The 24328-nt window shown below is 34.8% G+C and overlaps 1 protein-coding gene across 1 annotated transcript in view; it reads right to left on the bottom strand.

Moving 5' to 3' along the window:
- GRIK2 (glutamate ionotropic receptor kainate type subunit 2) overlaps positions 1-24328 on the bottom strand; it is a 452815-nt gene that overhangs the window by 258207 nt on the left and 170280 nt on the right. Inside the window, exons 4-6 of the mRNA XM_075145571.1 lie at positions 14921-15102; positions 11181-11234; positions 7172-7345 (exon numbers count right to left, since the gene is read on the bottom strand). Of these exons, the coding sequence (XP_075001672.1) occupies positions 7172-7345; positions 11181-11234; positions 14921-15102 (410 nt within the window). The remainder of the gene's footprint in view (positions 1-7171; positions 7346-11180; positions 11235-14920; positions 15103-24328) is intronic.

The following is a 24328-nucleotide window of genomic DNA, read 5'->3' as shown; positions in this document are numbered from 1 at the left end:
GATTTGGACATTGAGAGGTCACTTCGTGGAAGTTTTCTTACAATCAGGGGAAACAGAGAACAAAGAATATATAAATATATAAATGTGTCCCCCAAGTCTTTGGGTGTGCAAATAGGGAGAGCTAATTAGAGGAAACGACCCACACACTTACGAATCCAACATTATTCTCTCTTTCATTTCCATTCTCAAACTCCAAAGCAATTATAACTTCAACATTTTTACTGTATCCCTCAAAATAGTTAGTTTCAAAATGAATTTTCTAGACAGCTCTGTGGAGTGAATGCATCTGTATATTCTTTCGATTAAGGACAATGTATGAAGGTATTAGCAATTTTCCCAATGATCTTTGCATCTTTTTTACAGTTATCTATTTAAAAAAAAAATCCTTGGATCTATTCTCCTTATCCAAGGAAGTTTATACACCAGCTTTTAAAAATTTCAATCTTTATTCATAAAGTGTCATATCTCTTTTTTTGAATCAGATTAAAATCTCATACACAGAAATGAACCACAAGCTCATCCTGGGTATGCAACAAATCTCTACATTTTTGCCCTCAGTATTTAATATCATTGTAAATTTTTATCATAACTAGTTTTTACTTGCTGAGAAATATTATGTTTCATGGTGGAGAGCACCTAAGTTTGAAAAGCACACTACATCCAGAAAAGAAAGGAGAAATTAAAAAAAAATGTAAAAAAATAAACAGGAGAATTAAGAGTGGAAAGAGAAAGCGCACAATAATAATGCTCCATTCTGCTAGGCAGCCTACAAAACACATCAGACCCAAACTATGATTTTCCTGAGGAAATGCTTTAATATTGACATTAGCTATAGCATTCATCAAGTACCATCAGTGCTTCCCCGCACCTGCCATATACAGCTACTAAAGTGAACATTAAAGAATAGAATTAATAGTCAAAATAGAAAAAAGCATACTCTTTTCTATGTAAGATGAAAGCAGATAGCTAAATCGGATGACAGGCAAAAGCAATTAGTAAGGAAAACTTTAAGTTAATGAAGCAGCAGAGCTTGTTAGGTCATGCTAAGGTCTGACTTGAGGCGCAGAAAACTGTGGAAGATTAATAGTTGTAGAGTAAAAGAATTCTGAACTTCTAACGCTTTATTCATGCTCTACTTTGCTTGGTCTGAATCATGGTTGTCATATATATATATGTAGGAGTGCATTTATGCTCAGGGTTTTGGGGTTTTTTTTTTCTCTTTCTGTGTGCTACTTGTACAGACTCAAAGTAAAGTTTCTTGAAAATGGTATGTTACTCCTCTGTTTTCCAGAATATCTTTCCGTTAATACAGTACAGATGACAATAACATTAGAATTTAACAAAAATATTCAGTCATCATAATTAAGTAGTTTTTCCATCTTGCAGGAAAATCCAAAATTCAATTTTTTGTTCCAGGCTAGATCAGGATGGACCCTTGCAAATCTAAACTTTTCACAAAATAAAAGCTAAAGTTACATAAATCAGATGTTTTTATTTCATTCTGTTGTTTGTTTTTTTTTTTTTAACTTACACTATAAATTAATTTTTCAAGAAGAAATCTTATTCTGGTTGAAAAATAGTGTAGTTTTTTTAATGACAAGTCATTTTGCTCAACTTTCAAATTTCAGAATTTAGTATAATGTTAGTGAAAAATAACAGTAATGTATATACCATGTATCAGAGAATTGTTTAAAGATCGTCACTCTAGTTAGAAGTTGTTTAGTAACATCGTAACACAAGGTTCCATTTCAGAGTAGTTTCAGTCTATATTGCAATCTTCAATGTTGAAATACTTTCAAGGCAGATTGCCTCAACAGAACACAGGTTTGCATACTTGAATCTATCATACATTTGTATACAAAAAACCCTATTCATTTTGATGACATACAACTCCAAATATTTATCTTGGAGCAAACCTCAGAAATTTCAGTGATGGTATTCAACCTCTTTTGGTTTGAATGCTGTTCATATATTAAAATTAAATAGTCTCTGGGACAGAAATGTGTGTGGAAAAAAACATTCTGCAGATGTCTTTATTTTACTTTTATGCATCAGCTTCTATAACCCTGTAAAAAATGTCTAGGCAACTAAACATTCTAGCAGAATGATCAAGCCATAAATAAACCCCTGGTAATCCAGTCTGGCAGCTGACCAAACCAATACCTGATGCTTTTTACCTTGATGTTCAGTATATTTAAGCTTCTCATGGATGGAACAATTTCAAAAGCTAATGACCTACCCTGCTACAGTCTAACTTTATAAATGTGCATTTTGAACTACTAACAAGTGAAATTAGTGGTGAGAAACAGGGAAATGCATGAATGAATGGACATTTACCAGCTAGATTGTGACAGATTAGAGCCACTTTGGATTTTATTTGGAAATATGTAAGAAGCCAAAGAAAAAAAAGACACTTTCATGTATTGCTGAATTAAATCAGAAAGTGCAGGATCAAGTAAAAATTCATTACAAAGTTTATTCTAGTCTGAAAAAGCCCCAGCTTTAGATTTGACATGGGCAAAGATTTTATTCATTATTTCAGTGGGAATTTTTCACCGAAGAGTAACAAGAAGAAACAAGGAGACAATGAGAAAAAAATAGAGAAATGTTAGATAGAGTTCATTCTACTAGTAAGAAAGATAAAGTATTGCAATAGATTCGTCTTTGACTTTTCTTTTCTTCTGGTATTTTCTAAAGGCATGGCTTATTACCTGTGACAGAATTATCATTAAATATTCCTGTACTTTTATTATAAGAAACAACGGCCATGACATGTGCCAGTTCCATGTGATCTTTACATTTAAAAGCACTATATATTTCTTTCTATCTGTTTAGTAAGAGGATGGTGATACAAAACCAATGATCAAAGTAAATACAAGACTGCTGAGAATACTCAGAAAAAAAGACCTTTACAGATTTAAGAAATAAATATAATCTTTAAGTAACTTCGTAAGGTATACCATGTGTGCACTTGCATTTCTGCACGTGTGAAAGAGATAAAAAGATACAAATACATTTAAATAGCAACACATTTAGATTGTTATTGATATGTTATGAGGAAAAGCACCACTTTCATTATCCTTGGACTAATAAAGAAATATGAAAGAACCATCAAAAGTATAAATGAAATCTATTAGTATGTGAATCATGATAGGAAAACCTCTTCAATAAAAGTAGACCACTGAGACTTCCTCAGGACTTCTATGTATCATATTAAAAGTATATTCACAGTTTTATTTCGAAGTCACCAATTAATTTAGACTTTAGTAGAAATCATATCTATTTGATTCTTATCAACATTTATACAAGCATATCCTTTATCATAAGAAGTCTGTGTAAAAAAAGCTGTATAGTCTGACAAAACATGGCAAATAATTACCAACATTTCCACAGATTTTCTGGAGTCACAGGAAGAACAAAGCCAATTTTATAGTAGTTACTCTCCTAAATCATAGAATGGATTTAGTTTTTTTGTTATTGTGCTGGTTTTGGCTGGGATAGAGTTAATTTTCTTCATAGTAGCTAGTATAAGGCTATAGTTTTGGATTTGTGCTGGAAACAGTGTTGATAACACAGGGATGTTTTCGTTACTGCTGAGCAGTGCTTACACAGAGTCAAGGCCTTTTCTGCTTCTCACACCACCCCATCAGCGAGTGGGCTGGGGGTGCACAAAAAGCTGGGAGGGGACACAGCCAGGACAGCTGACACCAACTGTCCAAAGGGATATTCCATACCATATAACGTCATGCTCAGCAATAAAACTAGGGGGAAGACTGGCAGGGGGGCCGCTGCTCAGGAACTGGCTGGGTATTGGTCAGTTGATGGTGGGCAATTGTTGTCATTTGCATCACTTATCTTTCTTGGGTTTTATTTCTCTCTCGTTGTTATTTTCTTTTTCATTATAATTAATCATTATTATTATTATTATTATTACTATATCTTATTTCAATTATTAAACTGTTCTTATCTCAACCCCTGAGTTTTCTCACTTTTACCCTTCCAATTCTCTTCCCCACATCCCACTGTGGTGGGTGGGAGTGAGCAAGCAGCTGTGTGGTGCTTAGATGCCAGCTGGGGTTAAACCATGACAGTTATACAAATAAGTCAACATTTATTAAATAATAGAATGATTAAATATGGTAGCATTCATTAAATATTTTAAATTTGGTTTTGCAAAGCCCATACAAAGAATCTTAAGAAACCTTAAAAGGAGAGTGAAATGTGATGGAAAATTTGGTTTTCACCAGTAATTTTCTCGGGTGTGCTAAAACATCACCCTCTCCAGAGCTGTCCTGAGAAGCAGCCTAGAAACAAAGGAAAAACTATCTTAACTGAAGTCAATAGGATCCACACTTGGAAATTTGACTTGGAACATTCCAAAGAGATGAGATGAAATTTTATACTCCCTTTTTATCATATTGGGATACCAAAGGTCAGATAATTATGAGGAAAATTACATACTATTTAGAGTTATACAAGCCTACAGAAAATAACTTAAAACAAGAATTAACACTGGGAACTCTATGAATCATAAATAAGGAAATGCAATATCAGAGCTAAATTGATAGTTCTAACTCTGTCATGATGGCTAAGTTGATTTACATATGGTGGAAAAGTCAAAGGAAGAAGGACGTAACGCAAACACCACCAGAGCTTATAAAGTTTGTGATCCATAACTGCCTGGTTTTACACCATTGGAAACAGTCAGTCTTCACTGAGGTCTCTAAATGCTCAGAGATATACAGACCTCAGTTTTTTATTTCGCAAATTCTCGAGTTTCAGGTGTTTTAATACCTGATTAAATGACATTTAGTTATGTGGCTCAAGCTGAATGTGCTCCCGTTAAGCAGGCTTATTGCTAAGATTTTTCTGATTAATCTGTAGTCATTATCAACCAGTGAAAATAAAAAAAAATCCCAATTCAGCCCATATCAGTTAGAGTATTCCATAACAGCAGTTAATATCTGTATAAAATCTTTAATTCTTGAATGCATTTCTGAGTTTAAATACACATGAACAACAGTGAAATGGAAGTCAAATTTTATAAACTTAAAAACTTTATTGATAACAAGTCAATAAAATGACTTATTTTACTCCATTTATGTTATTCTGAGCATAGGAAGAACTTTATGCAATGATGTCATGACATAACTTTCTTTTACACCTTCCAAAGATATTTCTTGTAAAACTGACATACTATGAATGTTTTTTCTGTATCTAAGGGCCAAATTATAAAAGCTCTGTAGGTACCTAACTTGTCAAGATTATTAGGCCTTTAAATATCCTTTAAATTCTACCTGCATATCTCAGGTGTCTAAAACCCACGTAATCAAAGTGCATTTAGATGCTTAATCAACATAAAGAATCCCCATAAAACATTCATCACAGTCTGTATGAATACTTGGTTCCACTTAGATTTACAAAGACGGTTCTTAAGGTCCAGAAGAGAAACCAGTGTGTTTTTCATGCACTTCTTTATCTTTTTCTATTCCGAGGTGAAGTAATGGTGTCTATTCCGAGGTGAAGTAATGGTGTAAAGTATGCTCTTACACCTATACTAGCAATAATAGGTTTCTGCCTCACACCAGAAGCTTTTCTGAGAATGGCACTTTCTTCACAGCACCACAAAAGATGAAGAACATGTGACAGGCCCACAGAACTCTATTCCAATATTTATTATTCTGTGATTTTATTGACCATGGCCCTATGTTCTGATAAAGTAACTATTTCTACTGATCGTGGTAACTATCTAAAGTTTTGAGATCAATTATATCTTTGATCAATGCATAAAATATACAACTACAATGAATGAGATGAACTGCTATAAATTTTAAATTGAAAAAGGTAAAAATCAAAGAATGAAAATATTAATGCAAACAAGGAAGCATGAAACAATGACTTACAATAATAAGCAGCAGCTATATGTAAACCAGATGCATACTTCACACATTTCTAAAATTTTGGGGGATTCATTTGCTTATTTGGAATTATTTAGAGAAACGAACAATGTAACTTTACAAAGTGCAGCACAACAGAACTAGTAAATAAATTAAATTTAAAATGTTTCCAATTACCATGTTCAAGACTCTGTATACAACAAATAAATAGAAGGAAAAAGGTATTTCCTAAAAGGAGTAATTTTCTAAAAATAAGACAAAAAGGAAATTAACTTTTTAAAATATTGTCATTTAGTATCGAATGTCTACAAAATTTTTAAATCTTATCAGTAGAAAAAAATTGTTCAAAAGATTAGCTGTGTTATATGGCTCAATCAACACAATCTAGATAACTGATAGATAACTGATACTAATCTTCAAGAAACAGAATTTTCTATTTTTCAAATGGAACATGAAAAAGTTTCTAAAAAAAAAAATTAAATCTAAAGAGCAGTGGAACTCTGTCAGCAAAGATGTTACGAATCGCTCCAGGCCAAAGTGGAAACTTAGATCTTTCAACAAATTTGAAAACTAAAGAGGTCCTCATGTAGGATATGTTTTAAAATAAATCCCTTCCTGACATTATAATTCTAGGTTTAATTCCAACTAATAAGCAAAAACTTACTGAAAACCTAGTAATGAAAGTTTATTTGCATGAATGTAATTGTGATTTTCATGAACTGAAGTGAAGCCATGGCAATGGAAGGAAAAAAACCCAACCAACCAGACTAATTAGCTATGGGAAGGCATAGAAACTCAAAAAGATAGTAAGAAGGTGTTATTTATAGTATTAATAAAATATTAAAAAAAAGAATTATGTAGAAATGAAATAGTACACATTATTAATGAATTAATCTTAAAAGAATAAGACACAAAACACAGTGAAAGAGGTAATTGTGTTTTAGCTTGATATTTGTAGGGATTTGACATGATCCCATACAATATTTTCACCAACAAAGTAGGGAAATATGGATTAGATGAATTAGACATTTACAATGTGGCATTATCATTTGAAAAAAAATACAGTATGTGTAATTTTGAAAGAAAGTTAATATGGCTATATATTCAGTCTGCAGAATATTAACAGAAACACCACAGTTACTCTCTGACTCATGTTTACAATAATATTTGGTCTCATACCTCTAAACAATTTTAGTAGCAGAAATAAAAAATTAAAAGTCTTTTTTAGCTTCACAAACATATACAAAAAAGGAACTAAACATGGATATTCATACCGTCATAAATCCATCCAGCAAACCTGAATCAGGCTTAGGAGGTGCTTGCAATCGCTCCATAGACCACTTTTCAATGATAGATGACACCTGAGTATTTTCCGTGTTTAGAATTCTGAATCCAGTCATATTAACGCCACTATATCGATAGGGTTCCACATCCAAGGCAAACAGGTCCTGAAAAAAATTACCATCGTATAAATTCTTTAATACACTGCAATTCCTGTTTCAATTGTTAGACCATCTCTCCAGATGAGAGTACTGAAACTTGCAGGAGTAACAGTCCTGTATATGCTAGGTAGTATGCTCTGTTTATCTGGAGGCCTGTGTCTGTGAGCAAGCAACTCGGCTGACCCTATACTGGGAGTAATCTGATTCACAGAGAAAGAACAGCTTCAACTGCCTTTTTGGAGAAAAAAGGAAAAAAAAAAAAAGAAGAAAAGCCTTTTAGGAAACACTAATTCCAGTTGCAGAACTGTATCCACTACTAGTTAGGCTTAAATACTAGAGTAGGCTTAAATATTATTATTAATTGCTAAAAAAAAATATTATTAATCACTACTACTATGGCTTACCAGAACAGACTTCAAATTATAAAATAAACAGAACAAGAGTTTCCTTGCACTTGCACTCTCTAAGAAACTTGAACATGTTGATCTCTAGGCGATAAATTGGGGAGGAGAGGGGAAATGTACATGGCTTAAAATTTAATCAAAAGCATTTTTCACAGCTATCAATCATACTTCCAAACATGGACATGTTTTTGATTAGGAATTTATCTTTGCAAGAATAACCTTTGCTAATTAACATATTTTCAATACCTATGTATGTATGTGTGTGTATATTTTGCGCCTCAACACACACAGAGGCAAATATAAATAAATAAAAAGAAGAAAATTAAATTTTAGATCAAGAAAGTAAACTCAAGATCATTCCAATCCTTTGACAGAATCCTTAGAAACAATGTAGAACCAGTACTTGACTTCAGGAAACTCAGGTCTTGAACATGGGAGAAAAAAAAATTAAGTTGATGAAGAAAACAGTCATGACTCACTAGGCCTAGGTACATGTATTATAAACGAACTTTCATTTGGTTTACTTTCTGGTTTTTTAAATATTTTTTAAGTGACATAATTAAGGTTATACATAAGATATTACTGTCCTATAACATAATTTCAGTTTCACTGAACACAGAAATTCTCCACATAATTCATACTTAGACATTCTTCTCATTTTTAACTTATTTTTTGCTGGCAGTTTAATATCTTATAAATTTCCATGAAGTGGTAGTGTTAGGTGTAACACTTGCCTGAGTCCATTTTGTTTACTGGCTAGAGCTGAAGAAGATTAAATATTGTACTATGGAAAACCAGAATATAATTCGTTATTCATTGTTAACATCATTAAGCCCAGAAAAATATCAACCAGTTATCAATCTGTACCCATTTTTAATTATAGCTAGTAATTTTGATACCATTTTCCATATATATATATTTTCCATATATATTTCCATATATTTCCATATATATTTTCTATATATAATACCTCAGATATGCAGATGTCTGGAGCATAAGTCTTATGAGGAGCGGCTGAGGGAACTGGGGTTGTTTAGTCTGGAGAAGAGGAGGCTGAGGGGAGATCTCATCGCGCTCTACAACTACCTGAAAGGAGGTTGTAGTGAGGTGGGTGTTGGTCTCTTCTGCCAAGTAACTAGCGATAGGACAAGAGGAAATGGCCTCAAGTTGTGCCAAGGGAGGTTTAGATTGAACATTAGGAAAAATTTTTTTACTGAAAGAGTGGTCAGGCCTTGGAACAGGCTGCCCAGGGAAGTGGTGGAGTCACCATCCCTGGAGGTATTTAAAAGACGTGTAGATGAGGCCCTTAGGGACATGGTGTAGTGGGCATGGTGATGTTGGGTTGACGGTTGGACACGATGATCTTAGAGGTCTTTTCCAACCTGTATGATTCTATGATTCTATTCTATGATTCTATGACATTAGGAGAAATTTCTTTACTGAAAGAGTGGTCAGGCCTTGGAACAGGCTGCCCAGGGAAGTGGTGGAGTCACCATCCCTGGAAGTATTTAAAAGACGTGTAGATGAGGCACTTAGGGACATGGTGTAGTGGGCATGGTGGTGTTGGGTTGACGGTTGGACACGATGATCTTAGAGGTCTTTTCCAACCTGTATGATTCTATGATTCTATGTCAAAATGCTTTTAAGTTATTCATTTACAAATAACCTAACTCATGTCATCTTTCTAAACAAATAAAACATTTTATTTCAAAGGAAAGGTTGAACATAACTAGAACTATGTTATATGTTTTCCTTTAAAAATTCTCTCAGTTTTTACTGTGAAAGAAGTCATAACTCAGATGTAATTGTTTGATCCAAACACACTCATGTTTACACTGGAATATAATAAATATACACAACAATATTATGCATATATTATAAATACACACAGGTCGGAGTATTCATGAGCTACTGCATTAGACCCTGAATCAATCAAGAGGAGAATACAGAGAAGGCTGCTGTAAACGCTGCTGGAAAATTTATTTGACCGGGCTTTCACCATGTCAGGTAAGAAGCAATTAATATATCAAAAACAACTAAATTCTGATGCAAGTTCCAAAGCTACATTGCAAAATCAAAATCTATCATCCATTTGTGCACACTAAATTATGCTTTCATAGCTCCAAGTCAATATAATACTTGTCTCTCCTAAAAAAAGCTAATGTTCTAGTAAGGAAATAAGAATGACAGAAAATCCTGATTTTTAAACATAGCTTTAAGAATAAAAATTAAATGCCAATGGACAGCATAACACTCAAAGAAGTAATTTTCACCATTAGCAATGAAAATTTTAAAAATAAAAAATCCTTTGAAACATCTAGAATCCATTTTGATAGATCAGTGAGGGAAATTCTGTCGCATGCAATCCTAAATCTGTAAGTGATAGAACAACTTCCCCTTCTAAAATAAGACAGGTACTTGTGCAGGGTATTTTGCCCTTACAGTTCTAATGAACTTCACAAATTATTCTGCTTTCTATTCATCAAGATATTTCCATGCTAATACTTTCCATGAACTTCTGTTTTGTGATTCTGAGGTGAACTTTCCATCCTACCACAAATGATTCATTTCCATAAGGACTTAAACACATATGTGACTTTAAACATAGGTCATTTCAAGCATGATTTTACCAAGGCACATCTGTCTCATGCTTGAAATGACCTGTATTTTAAGAACCTTAATGAACTGCAATTTAAATAGACAAATTTGAAGACAATGACAGAGAAATATGCACAACTGTAGTTTCTAGAGTACTATTTTACCAGCTTTTAAACTGTTTCTTAGGCTGTGGTGAGCAGCAAAAGAGGTCTTCACATACATGTTTGCTATGTTTTGTAAGAGCATTCACATTTTAAATGTCCATTTATGGCAAATGTTAAATCTAATTGTTCCGAGAATGATCAAATTCCTTCTTAGTTACTTTTACAATGGACAACAAAGAGTATTACATAATTCATGTGCCTAAAAAGCTCATGTGGACTGTTAAATAAAATGCTGCTAATATTCCCACCAAATTATTCAGGAATCATATGACAGTGAAGAATTACCTTGTAAAATGTTGGATTAAAAATATGGAATATATAAGTAAGCTTAAAATGTCATAATCTTCACATACAAATAGCTAAAAGAGAAAAAGGACAAAATTCATAATATAAATAATCAATTATGAATTATTTATTAACCCTGCTTGAAAGTTAAAAACTGCAGTGCTACATAGTCAGTCGTTTTTTTGGGTCTTTCAGTTTTGAGGGCACACTGTTGAAAAATAATTAAACCATCCTGATGAGTTTTCACTGAAAGTAAGAAAACTCAACAGAGAAAACATCTTGTACTCACACCCCATTCCAAAGAGACTTTTTTCACTTTGTCAAGTAATATAATTAAGGAAAGTAACATCTTTGTTAGATGTCATCAGTAAGTTTTTATAAGCCACTTACCAGTGTGGTAAAGATATAGTGATAGTATTCTGTCATCATTCCCATAGCTAAAGCCTTAAAAAAATAAACAAAAGATTAATGTTTCTGAGGTCACATAATACATTTTTATCACACTTACATGGCAAATGAAAAGCTGCAAAAGAATACTACTGGGATCAGACTATAGGGTTGGAATTATACTAAAATTAGGTCAAGCAAGTCATTTCCTAGCAGTTAGAGCAGATTACTGGCTATTAAAGGAATTTATGAACCAGATCTTCTGATAGAAAGAATATTATTAGACTGTTTAGTGCAGTAAATGTGAAAGAGGCTTATAGTTTTACATACTAATGGATGCATTAAGTTGCCACACAAAATTTGAGTTGACAATATTTTCATTCATTATTGAACCCTTCCTTAAAAAGAATAACCTAATAGGAAATATTGTTTTTCTATTTTGATGAACAATACTATGCGTTTAGAAGAAGGACCCAAGCTTATATTATACGTGTGTGCATTTTTCCAACTATGAAAGAAGATACGCGAGTGAAGTTTTGAAGAGTGAGACACCTACTACTTGAAGAACAAATATTCATAGTATTACTCTATATATTCAGATATCTCTCAAGTATCTTTATCTGTCTTGCTAACTATGTAATAGCAAATAGGTTTTGATCAGCTGTGTGTTTTAAAATGTTCATACTTTTCTCTTAACAGCATAAGAACAAATATTTGTAGATAAAATTTTAAAGCAATAAACTCTTGTTCATTAAGGGCATTTTCACCTGAAAAGCATGTATCTTCACACTCTGCACAAAAGCTGTCTTAGACTACTATGATTTATTCAATCATTTTAGTGTCTACGGTGATTTTTACCTAATTTTAGCACTGTTAAAAAGCTGCACAATTAAGAAATATTTTCTTCCTTTCCAGGAATTATCAATGGAATTCTTTGCCAAGTCACTGCCAGTTACACCTCCTTAAACATGCTGAAGACAACAGTTATACAATTGTCATAATACCAGAATTTGTATACAAAATAATTATCAGAGTTCTGAAGGCTGTGGAGCCTCCACTTTTGACTGTCTGAAAAATGATGAAATGACTAGTCTATATGTTCTTCTCCAAAGGAAAGTCAAAAGCTAAAATGAATTTGAAATATCAGCCACAGATCAGATCTTATAATATTTTAGACAAGACTTTGACAAAAACTGCAACAACACTTTTCCAAAGCATGCTTATACCTGTGTATTTAGAATTCCACAATAATATTTAGAACTACAGTATAGTGTGCCAATAGCAATTTAAATTATCTTAAACACAGGAAAACCATTATCTCATGAGAAATATTACAACTTCATTAGAAACTCTGTATAACTACAAACATTGTTGACTTTTTTAAGAACTTTTTTTGTTCCTGTTTTTAAATAAAACCAAGGTATCTTCTTCTATATACATAACACATTTGCAGTCACCTATATCTTAATTGCTTATAATCAGGTTTTTCATACTCCACAGAATCTCTACACAAGAACATCCTACTCATGTTCCTGATTCTGCTATGTGCTGGTGTTGTCTCTTTCCCATGTCTTCTTTCTCTCACTTTCCCCACTTCTCAAAAGACTTCATTCCTTTTTCCTCTTCAAAACATTGTCATTTCTCTGCTCTCATTATTCCAGTGCTTCCCTAACCTTTTAAATCATGTCTGCTTTCCCTGTCTGGTTGCCTGGTGATGTAGTTACCACTGATATTTGCCTTAATTTAATTATGCTTGTTTGAGTGAAGGGATTTTTTTTTTTTACTTTTCATGATGCATTTTTGGCCAGAAAACAGTAGTTGCCATTTCACTGGCCTCTCAAGGTACTTTTTTTTCTTTATTTCCAACTCGATTTCTTTTCCACCAACTTTGTTGTTAACCTTTCTAATCATCCTCCCAAGAAGACACCCCTTGTCATGTCTCCCCAAGTTCATCCCTCCATTACCAGAAAAAATTGGTTAATTAATAATTCACAAATGAATATATAAAGATCTTTTTTTTTATTATTTTTCAGCACACACATGTAAACACCATATTTGGAATGCTATCATTAAATAATAAATACAGTCTTAACAGCCTTTGTGTCAGTTTTGACTGCCAGAGCTCATTTGACATTCAGCTGCAGAACTACCGATTTTAGGCATATTTAAAGCATTGCAATACTGGAGCTGAATGGAAAGCTAAAAGTCTACAGAAACTGTATAAAGATCTAAACGCTTATGAAAGAATTGTTCCTGTATCTTCCTTCTATGATCTTTAGAATGAGCAGTTTGATGTGATTTAAAGAGGTTGAACGCTCACTCTTGGGTCCTGGGACATGATTAAAGATATAATGTTTTTAATATTGTTCCCATTTCCCTCTAGTCATATGTTTTACACAATGTTGTATTCTGTGAAAGAAAAGTTTCCTTTCATCTAAAAACTACTAGGTGCAGTATAAATAATGTACCTTGATGGATTTATTGTTAGTACTGCAGCTTTGTATTGCCATCAAGACATTTTCCATCTGCATTTTTAAGGTGTTAAAATAATTAAATGTACATTTAATGATTTGGGCTAAACAATTAGACTAACTAAGCTGATTTATGCTTAGCAAAGAGCAAAAACCACCAGCAGAGGTTTAAAATTACTAGGAATTAATAAAAGACTTTTAATCAATGAACAATAAAGCAAAGAAATGATAGTATACATGTATATTTACTAGTAATTTTAATTGTACCTGCAACAATACCTCTAAGTACCTTTAATGAAAGTCATATTTTCAAATCTCAAATACATTTTGTTTTCAATATAAGCCATACAGTCTGTTAGCAAACATAATATAAACTTGAATTACAGTCACTAAAAGCTGTGCATTAGAAATGTAGAATATTGTTTTGGTTTAGGTATTTTTCCTATCCTCCTTATTGCAAGTCATAGTTCAATTAAAAAACTGTGGGGAAAATGGTCTGAGCATAAGGAATTCCCAGCCTTTGGAGCTAGCTCATTACGCTAAAGGAGACACACAAAGGCATGTCTTTTATGCATACTTCAGGGTTACAGTAAGCTTTTTTATGATCCTTTGTATATGGCTATATTGCCACTTCCTCTTGGAAGACATCACTGGAATCTGCTTCTGCAATATAAAGCCAGTTAAGTATTTGGGATTCTACTGCATCTCACCTACTCATCTTACTTGTACACAACAAAGCAAACACTTCAAAGCACCCACCCAAATGTCTTCAGGTTTTGCAGTCCTATTAGCAGTGTGAGGAGAATATGGCTCTAAAAGAGATCTATTAGTTCTGTCCCCTCAGTGGAACACATTAATGTGGTCTGTTGGTAACATACTATTCAAATATCACTATCTGATTAAGAGTACACAATTTAAAGGCTTCAATTTAAAAAAAATCTTTGTTATATAAAATAACACTAAGCAAGTAACCAAAACCCTGGTTAAAGCATCAATTCTCCAAAGTACCAATTCTTTGTAGTTGAAAGACTGATATACCTTTTCCCCTGTACATGAACTGATTAATCTGTTTCCTTAAAAAATCATAATGAAAGCAGCTACCGTTAGAGTCACCAATAAAATTATCTCCGAAATCCTTGGCTGATTTTCAGTGAGGCCTCAGTAAAACTGATATACAATTCCCCTGCTTGATAAATGCCATTAAGTTTGGATATTACTTTTATTTATTAGGGATGAAAAAGATGAGGCTATCTAAAGCAAAATGAGGATTACCTGTTTCAGGATGCCTGCTGCCATTTCATGGCTGCAGTCAAAGATTACATGGAATTCTTTGCCTCTTTTCATTTCCTTTAGCAATGGCTTTGCATCTTTCGTGTCAGCTGGTAACTGACGGATTTTTAGTCTCAGGTTGTATCGTGATGGAGCCTTGATGAGCTCTTGTAATCGAATAAGGCCTTAAAGAAAACAGTGGAGTCAAAAGAAAAGAAAATTATCAAAACAAGAACCTAAGCTGCTAGCAGGACAACTCACTATAAACATTCAAAGTTTCCTGAATTTTTCTCCCTTCTCAGTATGGTGCAACTGATACACAAAAATTTTATTAAAAAGAAAAATAAAGTATCAGCAATACTTTACACAATACTTTCTTATAATAAGTCTTTCTTCTTCCTTAAAATTAACAGACAGTAAGCAGCCTCGGTAAGGATTACCTTAAGACAGACAAATCTTCCTTTAGCATTATCATGTAACTAGGACATTCCTCTTCAAAGAACGTAAATAATTATTCAAATTCAGTTAAAGCAATATCCCAGACTAATAGTTTGTAATCAGACTAGCCAGTCTCCTAACTAATCTATGAGGTTTACATACAAAGGTGTGAATCATTTCAGCACTGTAGAACACTCATTTAATAATACTCATTAATAACTTATAATTTATAACTAATTTAATAACACTCATTTAATAACACTCAATACTCTCATAATTCACATGAGTATTTTTTTTTTTCATGATTATACAGTTAACAAAACACATATATGCAGCAGCAAAGAGGCTGAATAAATGACTCACGTCATTACATTCGTCTTCAATACTCCACAATTCCACTTTGAATTACTTAACATTTACTGTGGAATTAGATGCAGTAACATTTTTCCAAAAATCTAATGGTTCACATCAGCATAACAGTGTGTGGTGTGGTTTACAGACCACTGATGGGTCTGTGACTAATATTAAATATTAGGTTGTTTAACTGTATTAAAATGACAGGGTAAAACCAGGTCTCCTATGAAGTAGCAGTTTATTTCTGTGTTAGCAAAAAAAAAAATGTATTCTGTTGTGCTCACTTCCTTCTCTCATTGGAGCATGTTCTACTTAGTAGCAGTAACAAACAACTTAGTGGCAAACATCATTATGTTTGCAGTGCACATATATAATACACCCAACTGCCAAAAAAAATGGAAACTCTGCTTAGGATTTCAGTTACAGCAGCATCCAGGTATAAATGAAGTGAAGTGCTTCTAAAATCTGAAATAGCTCACTTCACTACATCAAAAATATTAATGGAGATGACTAATTATTATTTAGTTATCATCACAGGCAGTACTGTCTAGTATTAAAAAACACCGGTATTTTATTTTATCTCTAAATATTCTTCCCAGTTACAACTGGATGTCAAAGCTGTCTTGATTTCAGGAAACGATATTGTTGTAATGTAACATGGAACCACACTACAGCGTCATTAAGAAATTGTGATAACCTCTGACAGAGGATTTAATACAGCCTTTTTCCAACATACATTGTTCTTTTAGTAACATAATGCTGAGAGATTTTAGTAACATAGTATTGCTATGATTTTTGCTATGAAGATTTTCCATTGTAAAAACCTTAGCTCTAATCATTTCCAGCAGAACCAGACCAGTAAAGAATATAACTGAAACATAAAATCAGTCTCCTCTATTTCATCATTCCCCCTTTTTGATCCTGCAAAGGATCCACATTATTTTCTCAACAGTTTCTGCTGAAATTAGCTGGAAGAGGAATTATAGCTTACTATATAAAACCTTCCTAAATTAAGACCTCTTAACCCAAACGCAAATCTTGCTATTTAGTCAATTTAGGATTTTTTTCTTCACTCACAAGACTATGCCAGAGATACAATATCTCATATTTCATCACAATTTCTCAGTAATACCCCATCACATACAAACATTCTCAACAATGTGTATATTGTTCAAACTGAGATAATTGTTACCTATAGCTAAATAATCTCCCAAATTTCCACCTTCTAAAAACATTTCTATAGGATCTTCATTAACAGCTAAAGTACTGTGAAGAACTAAATCCAGTAATTCAGTGTGGGCTGACATTTTCCATACAAAACTATAATGTGAAAAATATTGATGGTCTTTTATACATAACCAAAATTTAAGGTCAGAGTAAAATGTTTTAACTCAAGAGGGGATAAAAAATAATTCTGCATGTTCCAGATTATTTGTCATTGATTGCTAAAAGAAGATAACTGGAAACTTTTGTCCAGCACAAATAACTTAACAAAGTTATTTTGACAAATAATTTTTGATGCTTATTACGTTATATTTAGCAAGTCTAATTTTAAACTTGTCTTGCTTTCTTTGCTTCATTTTTTTTTTTGCTTGTCCTCCTTTGAAAAAGAAATAAAAGCCATCATTAAAGAATCACAGAACATCACCATATTTACTGGAAATCTTTAGTAGAGAGGCTGAGGGCAGAATAGATATGGAAACTGAAGTACTTTCTCATGACTAGATCTGGTCCCTGCTTGCTAAGACACAGATAGCAGGGTATACATGACTTCTGATAAATGGCAGATGTAAGTCTACATGGTTGTGAAAATAGTACTTTTCGAAACTAATTCAAATAAAAAAATTTGCCATATTTACCTCAAATGCTATAATGACATTTACATAAAATGAATTAATGTATTTAACGGAAGCTTAAATTGATTTAATACTTGATTTCTAAATATACTTAAAAGCTATATAGAAGAGGTGTCTTTTCTAACTTAAAAACTTGTACATCTACTGCATATTAGTACCATTTTCAGATGATCTGGGACAATCTGGGACAATGAAAATAAAGCTTTGAAATGAACAACATAGCATACCCCATAGCCATTAACCACTTTACCAAAAATAACAGACAGTAACATGTAAACAAAAACACTTAGGATTGTCCCCAAGTCTTTCCCATTTCCTTAAGACTAAGAAAAATAAAGCAATTAGAATGCATGCCCTTACGGTCAAAAACTTTAGATGATTTCAGATTGAGGGAGAGACCACATTTCAAAGCAGAGTCTTTCTCAAAGACAAAGTCCTGCCAGTTGCTCACTTGCTCTGATATCCATGTGCTTCCACTTAAGAGCTACAAATCACAGGAGTGGCAATATGGGACAGGTAGTATGACACACTTTGCCAGAAAAAAGAGATCCTGGCTTTTGACGTTCGCTAGTCAAATATGACTGAGAAGACAGTCTTTCTAAATAGCCACATTAGTTCGAATCAGATAGTGCTGCAAAATGTGTTGCCATATAACAGACAACAGTATCCAAAGCTAATATATGAGCTGTCAGTTTGTGAACTAGAGACATGCATCTAGCTGAACTGCTTACATCACACTTAAGAGCAAGAAGACATGGGAAAAAATGGCAGATTTGAGGCAGGGGATGAGAATCTGAATGTACAGACATCTTCAGGACCTTGTACCCCTGAAGTATTCAGATATTAGTGGGGACTTCTAGGATGAGCTGTATTTTAACCTCCAAATAACATTTAGCGAAAAAGTTCTATGTTACACTGAACATTTGCCATGAACCTTCAGTCATTCCTTGCAGCAGATCATCACAACTAGAAACCACTGAGAGTACGGGAGATTAAGACAACATGAAACCCTTAAACACAGCTTTTATAATCAGTTTCACAAAACAAGTATCCATCTCCCAATGGGAGAGCATTAAGTAAACTGCCAAAGATGAGAAGTCCACAATTTGCTCAAAAAATCATATCCATGAGATGTACAAAAAAATGGAAAGCTATTTAAAAAATAAATGTTACTGGTGAAAATATGCTAGAAGATTAGGAGATTCAAAACTGCACTGCTGTTTGAGTCTCAAATGGAGGCAATAATTACAAAATATGCATTTACTCAAAATGAGGAAAATCAGACCTGTGTCTCAACCATGCAGTTGTTTTTGATAATAGCATGATGACTTTTCCCTCAGGATTTTTGTAATTTTACATATATTTGGCTTTTTTGTTTTTCCAGAGGAATCAAATTTTATTTTATTTGGGAGGCGAGGAATAAATAAAGTATTATAGACTATTCTTAAGTGCACTGTTATCCAAATCTGCAGCTGGACTTGCTCAGTAGAAGACAAATAGATACTTGTTAGTATGATGGTTGTGACAGTCATCTGAGGAAAGAAACAAACACCTGGGGTTTAGTCCCTGTTCTCCTATTTCTATACTGAACAATTTTCAAGAATAGCAAACGTAGCTTAACTTTATTGTGCAAGTTTTAGAATCAGAACTATTCCAGAACAAAACTTACTATGTTTGTGGAAGCGACTGTGAAATTTATTTGATTGTATAAGACATTAAAGTGATCCATGAAGTTCAAGTTTTCTGTACAAGTACCATACTCAGTATTTTTAATATATCAAGGGTTAAAAGGAAATCTGATTGTTCTTTCTTGACTGCAAACTGTTTGTTCTTTCAAAGTATTGTTTATTTAGAAGGGCTAAGTCCCTAATTTGTATGTTTTACTCATATTCTCAGGTGTTACACCAATCACCTTTGTTACAACTTTGGAGATTTACTTAAGATTGTCAAGGAATGTTAAGGTGGGATGGAAGGAAGGGAAAAAGGGAGTCTGCTTTGCTCTGTACCAAGTCCATAAGTTCCAAAATTTTAGTAAACAAATGTAGGACATTACAAATTGACAGGTCCCTTGATCTATCCCCATTTCTTGCACCAACGCAATACAGTTTTGGTCTCTTACTGTAGGTCCAAGGCGAGAATGGCGAGAAGTGTTTTGTGGCCTACAGGAGTTTGTGGAGCAGATATCTTACAATACTATTATGAATTAAACATCTACTGTATGGCTGACAAAAACTGCAGGGGTGAGAGCCAACAATTCAAAAACTTTCTTCCAAGCTTTGTTCTGTTACAGAGCGTTATCCAAGAAGGTGAGCAAAGTGCACATAACTTCATGCTCTCAAGAACCTAACTGGGCTGTTCAAGAATTAAAAAACAATAAGTCCTCCTGTTTATAAATCTTGTCATGATTGGGCTACCTCAGAGAAAGAAAAAATCCCACCAAAATTTGAAATAGAAGATTTACAGATGCAGGAACTAATACCAGAGCAATTAAAAACTGTCAAGGAGAATATTGTAAGTATAGTGTCTGCTTGCTAGGTTACCTATGTATCTGAGAGAGAAGCGATAAGCAATAAACAAAGTACCACCCTGTGAAGGCAGTACAAAAGCTGTAGAAGCTACCAGACGAACCTGAGCATGAGAATGAGGGGAAGAAAATCTGTGAATGCACACCTCTGTAGTGCACTGACTGGACCTCAGTGCTGGGGCAGTACAGGTGTGCATGCAAGCAGATGAAGAAGTATTTATGCCTTCAATAACTGTCAGGACACAAAAACAGTAACCAATGAGCTTCCTCAAAACATATTTTAAAGATAAAGCAAATCTGAGACATAAGCAAATTCCAGGTTTTTCAAAGCTAAGATTTTTCTCCTATCCTCATCAATGTGAAATGAAAAAAGCAACCATAAGCTTTTAATGCGTAGTATTGTTGCTCACAGATCCTACGTGTATCAGAATATTTAATTTCTGTAATAGTTACAGTTAACACATACTTCCATTTTTAAGATTTTAACATATATTTTTCATTGTGTTTCCAGCCACCAGCATTTGTTAAGTTCAGATGAATTATGCAGGGCACAAAACATGTTCCAGTCTACTAAGTGACTCACTTCAGTAGTCCACCAGGCCATCCACTACAAGGAATATTTGTTCATCCTCATCCATACTTAAAAAATAAATCCTTGCTGGCACAAATTCAACAGTTTCCAGCTTGCTAGGCTCTCACGGGAACAATTTTGGAAAACAAAACTCCCTCACTCACAAGGGCTGCCGCCTCCCGTGCAGAGACCCCTAGACAGGCCGCTCTGCGGAGAGTGCATGGTGTGGGGAGCTACCATGAAGCGGCGTCACGAGTGGCAAGTACTGCTACCACAGTCACCCCACAGCTCTTCGCTGCAGAGAAACACCTCGTGGAACAAAAAATCAGATAGCACTGAGCATACCTCACTTTGATACTTTTATTTCTATGTCAGAATGCCGATGGGTAAAGTGCTGAGAAGCAGCATTTCCTCATTCAGGCATTAGTGGGAACTGAGACTGAGTAAAGGCTTTCCAGGCCTGGATCACAATTCCAAAGCAGGCTTTTGCAAATATAAATCAAAGGCTGAAAGTTTCCTTCCACACCGTACCTAGTATTTGTGATGCAGTTTTGTGTTATATAAAGTGTGTGAAGAGCAGTCTAGTTTTTGTAGAAAATAAAAACCACCAAATGAATTCCCTGAGGAAAAATGGCATAATTAATCTGAAAACAAACAAACAAACAAACAAACAAAAAAACCTACACCAAACAAAAAAAAAAACCAAAAAATCAGCATTCTCTTTACATTTTTCTTTCCATTATGCCTGGATGAAGGCACTGGAGTTGAAATATGTTAGACGTTATCACCTGTGCAAGGCAGAAGGTACAAGGGGGTGTGTCGTGACCTGCCCGACGCTGGTCACAGCCGGTTCCAGCCGGAGCTGAGTCAACCTAACAACAGTAAAAACATTCCTCCGGGCGCCGAAGGGAGGCAGCCCTGCTCAAAAGTATTGAAGAAAGGCACCAGCCACCACTCAGGGCTGGAGACACCCTCTTCAGCTCGGCTGAGGGGGAGGTGGGCTGCGGCCGTGGGCGCCTCACCCCGGGGCTGGGAAACCCTGAGGGGCTACAGCCCAGAACGACAGGTAAAACCGTTACACACAAAGCAGCAGAAACTCTTACACAAAACAGCCTGAACCTGCTGCTCCCCCAGTCAGCTCCCAGATGTGCTGGTTTTGGCTAAGGTTAATTTTCTTCATAGAAGCCAGTATGGGGCTATGATTTGGATTTGTGCTGAAAACAATGTTGATAACACAGGGATGTTTTCGTCACTGCTGAGCAGTGCTTACACAGAGTCAAGGCCTCTTCTGCTTCTCACACCACCCCACCAGCGAGTGGGTTGGGGGTGCACAAGAGGTTGCGAGGGGACACAGCTGGGACAGCTGACCCCAACTGACCCCCAAAGGGATATTCCATACCATATGACATCATGCTCAGCACATAAAGCTGGGGGAAGAAGAAGGACATTTGGGGTGATGGTGTTTGTCTTCCCAAGTAACCGTTACGTGTGCTGGAGCCCTGCTTTCTTGGAGATGGCTGAACACCTGCCTATTGATGGGAAGTAGTGAATGAATTCCTTGTTTTGCTTTGCTTGTGTGCATGGCTTTTGCTTTACCTATTAAACTGTCTTTATCTCAACCCATGAGTTTTACCTTTTTTTTTTTTTTTTTTGATTCTCTCCCCCATCCCACCAGGGGGGAGTGAGCAAATGGCTGTGTGGTGTTTTGCTGCCTGTCAGGTTAAATCACAACACAGAGTAAATGTCACTGGACTGCATGTAACCTGAGGTGAAAATCTTCCTAGGGAGGGGAAAGGTATGTATTTATATAATCACGTCCTTTTTCTCACTAACAAAATGAGTGATCAGAAGCTTGTGTTCAAAAGTAATTAAGTAAAAAACCCTGACTCTGGATTGTTTTGACTGCAGTGTTTTTCAACCATTTTGAGCAGTTCAATTTTTCTCCCCTTCTTTTTTAGGTTAAATATTGAACAGTGGGTCATTATTTGTAACCAAAGAAAAAACTAAGCACTGAAAAGACAAGCTCCTACATGTAAATTGCAGCACCTGGATCCGGCTGTGGATGGTAACTGCTTTCCAGCTACTGGTTGTTACTGATACTCTCTTCCCCATCACAACCTAACATCTTGGTTTCCACAGGAAGAGTAAGTGCAATGACCAAAACAAGGTCCAGGGGATCAAAACATCACACAGTTGAGAAGTAGCCAGGCAATCCACGTAATAAATTTTGCCACTATCCTTATAGTAACAATCTGTGTTTGGAGTTCAATTTTTCACAGCTATAAGACATCATAATTTAAGGCTTTTTGCAGTAAAACTATTGCCTTCCAGTAACCAAAAATGAGCTCTACCTTTTTTAGTCTCTTTAACATATAGTCCTGAATACATCAGGTGAAGTCAGACAAATTAATCGTTTGCTTTCGTTTTTAGATGTTGCCAAAATTTGTTCTGTCTGTATTTTCACTTTTTCCTAATACTGTTATGGTCCATTTGGATGAGTGAGATTCCCGAGATTCAAGGAAGACTGCTTCTTCCTAATGTGTCCTTTTTGTCTGTGGGACTCCATTTCTAGCCTTCTATCCTCTGTGCATATGGCTAAGGGCCAAGGTAGTTTTAGGTCAATCAAGCATGGAGTATTTGTACATTAACTCTAAGTTTCTGAGCTACTGTTAATCCCAAAGTAACTTTCGTTGCTGTTGTCTGACATTAGAGAAAATGGACAAGCTGGTTATTCAGAATCAAAGTAACGAGCTGTCACACACTGAGAAATAAAGTCTCTGGATCAGCAAGGGACAGTTTCAAAAGTGCATATATGTAGCTCATGTGTAGCTAATCAGAAAAAGAGGTACCAGAGCCTCCAATGAAGGGAAGAACATAATATGAGAACTACAAGGACAATGAAGCTAAAGACAAAGTCAGTCCTTTCTTCACCTTGATTTTGAGGAGATATTTGTCAACCCAAAGGCATAATTTTCAATCTAGAACATTTTTAAAACAACTGATTTACAGTATAAAATGAAGTACAGCCCTCGGATGAAATGCTGACCTCTTATTTTATTAGCATTACAGGATCCCAGTGTAACGGAAAAAAAAACACCAACCATTTGTGTGCACAAGCTCCTAAAAAAAAAAAAAAATCTATTTTACAACAGTATAGAAACAATAGCTGCATTTTGGGAATGTACTTCCTGCAGTTTCTTTCACCAGGGACACCTTTTTCCTGTCCCTTTAAACTCTCAATTCCTTCTTTTAGCAGCCGCTGTGATAGAGTCTTACCTCTGAATGGCTGGGAAGAATGCGGTGTGAGTAACTCTTTTCAGAAGCTGCCATCAATTCATCTTTAAGGAGAATCCTGAAGGAGCAGTTTGTGAGCTCTCCAGCTGGCATCTTCCTCCAAAGAGATCAATCACATTACCTCCTCGACATGTTCAACTTCAACCAGTCCAGGAAGCAAGAGCCCCAAGTTTGTTTTAAAACCTGTGTCTTCAGCTCAGCAGTCTTGCGAGCCATTGCTATGCCACCTGGCCTGCTCATCAAACTATTTATCATTTCCGTTAATGCTGCCTTTGTGCTGCACAGGAAGAATGCAAGCAAATGCACTTTGCAATAGGCTGAACACATGAACCTTTTTCTGTACAAAAGAACACTAATGCTCTTTTAAAGGCTAC

The sequence above is a fragment of the Calonectris borealis genome, chromosome 3 (assembly GCF_964195595.1).
Source record: "Calonectris borealis chromosome 3, bCalBor7.hap1.2, whole genome shotgun sequence".
NCBI classification, from domain to species: domain Eukaryota; kingdom Metazoa; phylum Chordata; class Aves; order Procellariiformes; family Procellariidae; genus Calonectris; species Calonectris borealis.
Note: the sequence above shows the minus strand (reverse complement) of the source record. Positions and strands in the feature narration are given on the sequence as shown.